Source organism: Salvelinus fontinalis, chromosome 34 (genome assembly GCF_029448725.1).
Source record: "Salvelinus fontinalis isolate EN_2023a chromosome 34, ASM2944872v1, whole genome shotgun sequence".
Classification (NCBI taxonomy): Eukaryota; Metazoa; Chordata; class Actinopteri; order Salmoniformes; family Salmonidae; genus Salvelinus; species Salvelinus fontinalis.
The window spans coordinates 20,937,015-20,946,604 of record NC_074698.1 but is presented as its reverse complement, the minus strand read 5'-3'; the positions used below and the strand labels follow the sequence as shown (position 1 = coordinate 20,946,604).

Genomic DNA, 9,590 nt, shown 5'->3' with positions numbered 1-9,590 from the left:
AGGCACAATAAAGAAGCTGTGTTCCCATGCAGTATCACTTGGGGCAGGGTCACAGCCAGACTGTTGATTCCTGCCAAGGTAGTGTTATCTAGCTGTGCGAACATGCAGGCAGTCCCACTGTGAACTTTGGATCCTCGGTACAGTAAAAGGGGCTGTAAAGAATGATTAGCAGAGGGTGGCTATAGACCATAAGCCATTCAGACAACAAAGTGTCCCGGGAGGGGAGACGAGTGGGAAAGATATTCTTCCTTTAACAAAATAGCTACTGTATACTTTGAAAGCACTGGTTGTGTTATCATACAACAGTGATAAACCGTGGTTTTAACATGGATTCAGAGGAGGTCATGGTGGAAATGGAAGAAACTGGAAAGTCCTCAGATTCTCAACCAGGTCAGTTTTTGATCTATCCTGGCGTATGGGAAACAGGAAGTGAAAATGCAATACAATTGAATTGTGTTATTCTGTACATTAATGTAGCTTGATGTGATACTTGTTACAGGCCAAGCAGTCCCTCTTTCTGTGGTCTCAGGGTTGCGAATAATCCTGATCGGAGAGCGAGAGGCAGGGAAGAGTGCTGTGGGCAACGCCATACTGGGCAGTGAGGTGTTTGACACGGTGGGGGTGAAAACAAGGGAGGCGGTAAAGCGGCAAAGAGAGGTGGCCGAGAGGCAGGTGACGGTGGTGGACACGCCTGGTTGGGAGTGGTTCCCCTCCAGGGGCTCCTCTCTGGGGGTCCGGAGGGAGATCGTCCGGGGCGTGTCGCTGTGCCAGCCTGGCCCCCACGCAGTGCTCCTGGTGGTGCCCCTCTCCTTCTCCTTTACCAGACGGGAGCGGCAGGCGGCCGAGGAGCATGTGGAGCTGTTGGGGGAGCGGGCTTGGGGGCATACTGTGGTGCTGTTCACGGTGAAGGGTGGGCGGCTGAAGGATGCCACCTTAGAGGAGGAGGTGGAGGAAAGCGAGGAGCTCCAGTGCCTGGTGGAGCGATGTGGGGGCCGCTATCATGCCCTGTATGGCAGGTCCAGGAAGGGCCACGATGCCGTGGCGGTGCTACTGGAGAAGCTGGACAACATGGTGGCCAAGAACAGAGGGGAGTTGCTCTCCAGCGAGGAGGTACTGGAGGAGGCCAAGGAGAAGGAGAAGGAGGAGGAGAGGAGGCACCAGGAGGAGGACAGGGAGAGAGAGGAGGATCTGAGGAGGGTCAAGGAGGCTTTGAGAGAGCTGGAGATGGAGGAGGAGACAGAGGAGGTGCAAGGGGACGGAGGGGAGGCCACAGAGGAGTCCACAAGACAGCAGAGAGGGAGGAGGAGATACACAGATGAGAAATCAGACAGTGAGTAAACACTATACCTACAGTACTTACTGAGAAAGTTGTTTTATGTGATGCCTAAATATGCCCATCAGTTGTCAAATGAGACAAACAAAATATTCTATATGTCTGCCAGTATTTTCTCAATGTGTGAAAATTATAAAGAAAGGAATGTGAAAATACTTACACATTTTTGTGGTTCAACAGCAGGTGTGGGTAGCAGCTCAGCAGATCCTACATCAGCCCCACCACACCTCACCTGGTCTGACCTCAGGGCCATTAGAGATCAGAGATGTAAGACACAATAAAAGAGGGTAGAAGACACAGAAATATGAAGAACTTGCTGACTTCCTGATGGTCTATAACATTATACTGACTACAGTCCAAAAGACATTAATATCTTCCACTATTGATTTTGGATATGGACTGCCAATATACACTGAGTATACAAAATAATGACTATCTTTCCATGACAGACTGACCAGGTGAATCCAGGTGAAAGCTATGATCCCTTATTGATGTCACTTGTTAAATCCACTTCAGACAGTGTATATGAAGGGGAGGAGATTAATTAAAGAAAGATTTTTAAGCCTGGGATTGTGTATGTGTGCCATTCAGAGGGTGAATGGGCAAGACAAAATATTGAAGTGCCTTTGAATGAGGTATGGTAGTAGATGCCAGGCCCACTGGTTTATGACAAGAACTGAAATGCTGCTGTGTTTTTCGTGCTCCGCAGTTTCCTGTGTGTATCAAGAATGGTCCACCAACCAAAGGGGGGCAGGTTCTAATGTTTGGTATACTCAGTGCAATTGTCCATGGACAAATATCATCAGTTTTGAGAGTCTTAAGGTATCTCTGAACTGGACTGAAATGTGTCATTGCATGTTCGTTAACTGTTTGATATAACTCATCTTCATGCATACAACACTGTGAAGGATTTCCCATCAATCTGCATGTTCAAATCAAATCAAATTTTATTGGTCACATACACGTGTTTAGCAGATGTTATTGCGGGTGTAGCGAAATGCTTGTGCTTCTAGTTCCGACAGTGCAGCAATATCTAACAAGTAATATCTAACAATTTCACAACAAATACCTAATACACATACATCTAAGTAACAAGGAATATAATTCAGAATATATAAATATATGGATGAGCAATGTCAGAGTGGTATAGACTAAGATACAGTAGATAGTATAGAATACAGTATATACACGAGATGAGTAATGCAAGATATGTAAACATTATTAAAGTGACATTATTAAAAGTGACTAGTGTTCCATTTATTTAAGTGGCCAATGATTTAAAGTCTGTATGTAGGCTGCAGCCTCTCTGTGCTAGTGATGGCTATTTAACAGTCTGATGGCCTTGAGATAGAAGCTGTTTTTCAGTTTCTCTGTTCCAGCTTTGATGCACCTGTACTGACCTCGCCTTCTGGACGATAGCGAGGTGAACAGGCAGTGGCTCGGGTGGCTGTTGTCCTTGATGATCTTTTTGGCCTTCCTGTGACATCGGGTGGTGTAGGTGTCCTGGAGGGCAGGTAGTTTGCCCCCGGTGATGCGTTGTGCAGACCGCACCACCCTCTGGAGAGCCCTGCGGTTGTGGGCGGTGCAGTTGCCGTACCAGGCGGTGATGCAGCCCGACATGATGCTCTCAATTTTGCATCTGTAAAAGTTTGTGAGAGTTTTAGGTGACAAGCCAAATTTCTTCAGCCTCCTGAGGTTGAAGAGGTGCTGTTGCGCCTTCTTCACCACACTGTCTGTGTTGGTGGACCATTGCAGTTTGGCAGTGATATGTACACCGAGGAACATTTCATCTTCTCCACCTCTGTCCCGTCAATGTGGATAGGGGTGCTCCCTCTGCTGTTTCCTGATGTCCACGATCATCCCTTTCGTTTTGTTAACGTTGAGTGAGAGGTTATTTTCCTGACAACACACTCCCAAAGCCCTCACCTCCTCCCTGTAGGCTGTCTCATCGCTGTTGGTAATCAAGCCTACTGCTTTTGTGTCGACTGCAAACTTGATGATTGAGTTGGAGGCGTGCATGGCCACGCAGTCATGGGTGAACAGGGAGACACAGATTTCTCATGCTTGTTGAGTGCTATAGGCAAGTTGTTCAATTCGCAGTAACCGGCTCTTGTCCACAGGCTGTCGCTGGTGGAGAACAGCAGGCAGGGGAAGCAGTAGAGTTGGCTGCTAGCAGCGCAGCCACAGAGCGTCTTTTCATTGATACCACTCAGATTGGAAAGATCTTGTTATTTTCTCCCTTCCTTTTATGTAGGTCCCTAAGCTCAGGTGTTGGTCAACTATCCTTTATTGCTAGAAAATACAACTTTTAAAACTGTTTCATATGCAATATGTTAGCCATCCTGATCAGCTTACTTTAACTAGAAGTAAAACGAACTTCACCGCCTGGCAGATGACGTGGGAAGTCCATAGGCAGGAGTGAGCTCAGCCTATCCTCCTGCCTATCCCAATACTTTTCCCCCCAATATTTTTTTTAATTTTTTTTTTATTTTACTGTTATTTTACCGTTATTTTACCAGGTAAGTTGACTGAGAACACGTTCTCATTTGCAGCAACGACCTGGGGAATAGTTACAGGGGAGAGGAGGGGGATGAATGAGCCAATTGTAAACTGGGGATTATTAGGTGACCATGATGTATTCACATTTATTATTTGAGTGCAATTAAAATGTTATCATGCATAAAAAATCATGAAGAGGACAAAATTATTATTGATAAAAATGTTATTTATGTATCATTACAGGTATTTTTTCATTCATTTTCACAGGCACTGCCAACCCTGCCTAACCTGACCGCACGTCATGGATGTTCCCTATAGGGGGCTTATTGGAGCTGTCATTTGATACTGAGACTTTTGTGCTTTAAACATAGTCGGCTGCATTTTTTGATTGCTATGCATAGCCTAAAAATAAGATTATTTGAAAACAAAGGTCTTTTTGTGGCAGTAGCATAGCCAGAAATTCATTGATGAGCCTCCAGAAATTTGTGTGGGCCCAAAAAAACATTGAAAAAAATAAAAGACAACAGTTAACTTCATGCAATTCTACACATTTTGCCATGAGGCAGAGAGGAAAATGTGCTGTTTTGAAGCACAGTTCCTGCAATTCTACACATTTTGCCATGTGGCTGAAAGGAAAATGTGCTGTTTTGAAGCACATTTCCTGCAATTCTACACATTTTGCCATGGGGCAGAGAGGAAAATGTGCTGTTTTGAAGCACATTTCCTGCAATTCTACACATTTTGCCATGGGGCAGAGAGGAAAATGTGCAGCTTTGAAGCACATTTCTTGCAATTCTACACATTTTGCCATGGGGCAGAGAGGAAAATGTGCAGTTTTGAAGCACATTTCCTGCAATTCTACACATTTTGCCATGGGGCAGAGAGGAAAATGTGCAGTTTTGTAGCTAATCTCATGCTATTCTACACATTCTAATTAAAGCTAAATGATACATGTGTTGACTGGGATAAAGGCACTGGATTATGAGCTGTCTGGTTTGATAAATGAAAAAAATAAGTAGGCAGTGGCAAGGTGCATATAACCATAGAAGCACAGTGACATTTGCCTCAATGCTGTCATATTTGTGGTTTATTGCATCTTATTGGGGATGTGGCTTTCATCCCATGAGAGTGAATGTCATTCCAGTTAATCTGATACTGATTCCATATTTAGGTAAAAAGACAAATAATGTCCTGTTTGGAACACTGACAAGTAGATACACCCACCGACTGTTTCCTTATTGAGATTCAATATGTACATAAACGTTTGCGCTGAGTTGCCATCTTAGAGCATCAACAATGAGCAAACAGTCAGTGGTTGTATTTGATTAATGTTTTTCAAAAAATGTGGATTTCAGCAATCAAAGAAAGGCACGAAACTACAGAGGACAAACAGGTACAAAGTTGACATTTCATAATTTTAAAACTTTTTTTATATTGTCCTTTTGCAAATTGATGTAGTCATAGCTAGGTTCAACAAAGCCTGGTCTTTACTCCTCTCAGTTGATGAAATTCATCAGAAGCTTCCTTCACCGTGGAGTTTAGCCTGCTAAGGAACAATCAACTCCATTATCTGAATCTTATATCGAGGCGTAGTTACGTTTTGTTAACGGGTCACTCGATTTGCTAGCAACAACATTGAGTCACGCTTACCTGTACCTGTTTGTCCTGTACAACTTTTCCTAATTTGTATTGCTCAAGTGGAGACATATCAGCCTTGACATAAGCCTACTAAAAACTGAGATGATATTGGCACATGTGCATTCACGCTGAGTTGAACAACACAAATGAGGGAAAAAATTGGTTGTAATCAATAAAAGTTTTAATTAAAAGTATGAATTTCAGCACCCCATTGAAGGACCCCTGTTGTACAAGCCAAAGATAGGTACAGGTAAGCATTTTCAGAATTTACATTTTTACAAGTATTGATTAACTTATTGTGACTCAATCTTGATGCTAGCAAATCGTGCGACCAGTTATCAAAACTCCACTCCACCCTGATATAAGAGAACAGTTGAGCATTCTTTAGCTAAATTAGGTAAGGGTTATGGTTCAGGTTGGGTTAGGTTAGTTTAGGTAAGATTTAGGTAGTGATGTCCCAAGGGTGCCCGATAGCACTAACTGTCTGGAGCTGCTGAGTAGGAGGAGCGTGTGTAGGACTGTGTAGGACTCGTTGCGGCCAGCAGGTCAAACAAACAACTAAAATGAACCAATCACTCAGAAAAACAAATCCGGACTTTTGAGTCATTAAAGAGTCGTTCAAAAAGAACAAGTCGTTCAAATAATAATGAATCGTTTGCGAACAACAAGTCAGACTCCGAAGATGACAAAGAGACACCAAAGATACTGTGAGGAACTGCTAATAATTATTCATGCATTATAAATTATAATAATTTATACAGGTGTAAAGGTATAAGCCTAAGGTCTTCATGCGGAATGCCAAGAGTCGGCTGGAGTGATGTAAAGCTTGCCGCCATTGGACTCTGGAGCATTGGAAACGTGTTCTCTGGATTGACGAATCACGCTTCACCATCTGGCAGGTTGACGGATAAATCTGGGGGGGGGCACGGTCCTGGGCCTCCAGAGACAACCCATGGTCCAGAGCTTCCAGAGCTGCGTCCAGAACCAGAGCCGCCACCAAGGGTAGCTGCCCACCCGGACCCTCCCCTATAGGTTCAGGTTTGCGGCCAGGAGTCCGCACCTTTGGGGGGGATACTGTCACGCCCTGACCTTAGATATCTCTGTTTTTCTTATATTTTGGTTAGGTCAGGGTGTGACTAGGGTGAGTACGCTAGTCTGTATGTCTAGGGTATTTGTATGTCTAGGAGTGTTGTCATCTAGGTGTATCGTATGTCTATTTTTTATTTTATTTTTTATTTTACCTTTATTTTACCAGGTAAGTTGACTGAGAACACGTTCTCATTTGCAGCAACGACCTGGGGAATAGTTACAGGGGAGAGGAGGGGGATGAATGAGCCAATTGTAAACTGGGGATTATTAGGTGACCATGATGGTTTGAGGGCCAGATTGGGAATTTAGCCAGGACACCGGGGTTAACACCCCTACTCTTACGATAAGTGCCATGGGATCTTTAATGACCTCAACGAGTCAGGACACCCGTTTAACGTCCCATCCGAAAGACGGCACCCTACACTATATTGGCCTGATATGGTTCCCAAACAGAGACAGCTGTTTATCGTTGTCTCTGATTGAGGATAATATTTAGGTAGCCATTTCCCTTTTGTGTTTGTGAGATCTTGTTCTATGTTTAGCTGCCTGTCCGCACTATTCATATAGCTTCACGTTTTGTTCGTTGTTCTTTTTTTCTTTTTTTTGTGAGTTTCTCTTTATTAAAAGTATGTGGAACTCTATGCACGCTTCGCCTTGGTCTCATCTTTACGACGATCGTGACACCTTGGTTCTCTCCAGACCTGACTGCCCTTGACCAACACAAAAACATCCTGTGGTGTTTTGCATTAGCATCGAATAGCCTTTGTGATATACAACTTTTCAGGGAAGCCAGGAACAAATTTACACAGGCAGTTCGGAAAGCTAAGGCTAGCTTTTTCAAGCAGAAATTTGTTGCAACCCCTATTACTAGCCTGTTCAACCTCTCTTTCGTATCATCTGAGATTCCCAGAGATTGGAAAGCTGCGGCGGTCATCCCCCTCTTCAAAGGGGGAGGCATTCTAGACCCAAACTGCTACAGACCTATATCTATCCTACCCTGCCTTTCTAAAGTCTTCGAAAGCCAAGTTAACAAACAGATTACCAACCATTTCGAATCCCACCGTACCTATGCAATCTGGTTTCAGAGCTGGTCATGGGTGCACCTCAGCCACGCTTAAGGTCCTAAACGATATCATAAACACCATCGATAAGAGACATTACTGTGCAGCCGTATTCATCGACCTGGCCAAGGCTTTCGACTCTGTCAATCACCACATTCTTATTGGCAGACTCAACAGCCTTGGTTTCTCAAATGATTGCCTCGCCTGGTTCACCAACTACTTCTCTGATAGAGTTCAATGTATCAAATCGGAGGGCCTGTTGTCCGGACCTCTGGCAGTCTCTATGGGGGTGCCACAGGGTTCAATTCTTGGGCCAACTCTCTTCTCTGCATACATCAATGATGTCGCTCTTGACCTCAGGATCATTGTCAGTCAGAGCTGTAAGACACAATAAAAGAGAAGAGGGAGATTAAGACTTTGCTGACTTCCTGATGACACATGCATAATGTGTATACTTACTGACATGTACTGTTTGTGAATGTGAATCATTATAATTGCCATTACCAAGCATTCCTGAAAACAGACATAGAATCAATCACAAATTGGCTCTGATTATCACAGGTACAATATGTGTATATAGCTGCCTTTGATTACCATACCTGTTGACTGTTTCCAAGGCAACAGGGCATGACACTAGCTGTAAAAAGCTATTGCCTCTCAGGCTGTCCTATGCAAGTCTTCCTGGTTTTATTTCCTTGTATGCAAAATTTTGAAAAGTGATTCCTTTTCCAGGCCAAAGTCCAGAGATAAATGACATGGGCAAGCGATTTAACACTTTCTGTACATATAGGATTACAGATAAGGAACTCATGTTTTAGGATTATTTATAATCACCATTACAATAAGATTTGTAGAAGCAGAAAAGATCAGGTAAAACATATGGAGGGTTCTTATTGTGTTCTGTTGTACAACACAATGCCTTTGTCTTCAAATCAAATCAAATTTTATTGGTCACATACACATGGTTAGCAGATGTTAATGCGAGTGTAGCGAAATGCTTGTGCTTCTAGTCCCGACTACGCAGTAATATCTAACAAGTAATCTAACAAATTCACAACAACTACCTTATACACACAAATGTAAGGGATGAATAAGAATAGGTACATATAAATATATGGATGATCGATGGCCGTGCAGCATAGGCAAGATGCAGTAGATGGTATAGAATACAGGATATACATATGAGATGAGTAATGTAGGATATGTAAACATTATTAAAGTGGCGTGTGATACTAGTGATACCATTTATTTAAGTGGCCAGAGATTTGAGTCAGTATGTTGGCAGCAGCCTCTGTATGTTAGTGATGGCTGTTCAACAGTCTGATGGCCTTGAAATAGAAGCTGTTTTTCAGTCTCTCGGTCCCAGCTTTGATGCACCTGTACTGACCTCGCCTTCTGGATGATAGCGGTGTGAACAGGCAGTGGCTCGGGTGGTTGTTGTCCTTGATTAACTTTTTGGCCTTCCTGTGACATCAGGTGCTGTAGGTGTCCTGGAGGGCAGGTAGTTTGCCCCCGGTGATGCGTTTTGCATCTGGAGAGCCTTGCATTGAGTGCTGTGCAGTTGCCGTACCAGGCGGTGATACAGCCCGACATTTCTTGCTGTACATATGACTACAGGCTGCATCACTGTGATGTCCGGTATTAAATTATGTCATGATAAAAATTAGAACGCAGTACAAATGACCAATTAAAAAATAGGATTTATTCTATCATTTTTTACAATGGTGTTTCAGAACACCAGCAACTAGGCCTATTATTGTTAAAACAAATGAGACCAGACATGAACCGTCCCTTTTCATTTAACATCTCCTAGAAACTTTTTCACACAAGTCAGCATCAGAATAAATTGCAGTAACATGTTTCGTTGCCGTTTAGGTACTGATCGAAATTTACTGGGGGGTTGACAAACCTTTTTTTTTGCTTTGGGGAGGATTGTATGTTTTTGGGGGGGACACTGGGAGGGTAGTGCG

General features: G+C 43.4%; 1 protein-coding gene across 2 annotated transcripts; it reads left to right on the top strand.

Annotated features, from left to right (window-relative positions):
- Nucleotides 1-307: 307 nt before the first annotated feature.
- On the top strand, nt 308-1,617 carry LOC129833466 (GTPase IMAP family member 4-like). Of its 2 annotated transcripts, none has more exons than XM_055898094.1 (3): nt 308-390; nt 500-1,330; nt 1,517-1,617. In XM_055898094.1, exons 1-3 carry the CDS (start codon nt 327-329, stop codon nt 1,612-1,614), a joined length of 993 nt encoding a protein of 330 aa, XP_055754069.1. In that variant the 5' UTR covers nt 308-326; the 3' UTR covers nt 1,615-1,617. The 2 variants fall into 2 exon arrangements, with proteins under 2 accessions (XP_055754069.1, XP_055754068.1); XM_055898093.1 differs by having other exon boundaries at nt 1,514-1,617.
- Nucleotides 1,618-9,590: the final 7,973 nt, after the last annotated feature.

Coding starts and splice junctions, on each gene's coding strand:
- LOC129833466 (XM_055898093.1), top strand. CDS start 327: ATGGATTCAGAGGAGGTCATGGTGGAAATGGAAGAAACTGGAAAGTCC. Junction 391..499: donor GTCCTCAGATTCTCAACCAG/GTCAGTTTTTGA, acceptor TACTTGTTACAG/GCCAAGCAGTCCCTCTTTCT. Junction 1,331..1,513: donor CACAGATGAGAAATCAGACA/GTGAGTAAACAC, acceptor GTGGTTCAACAG/CAGGTGTGGGTAGCAGCTCA.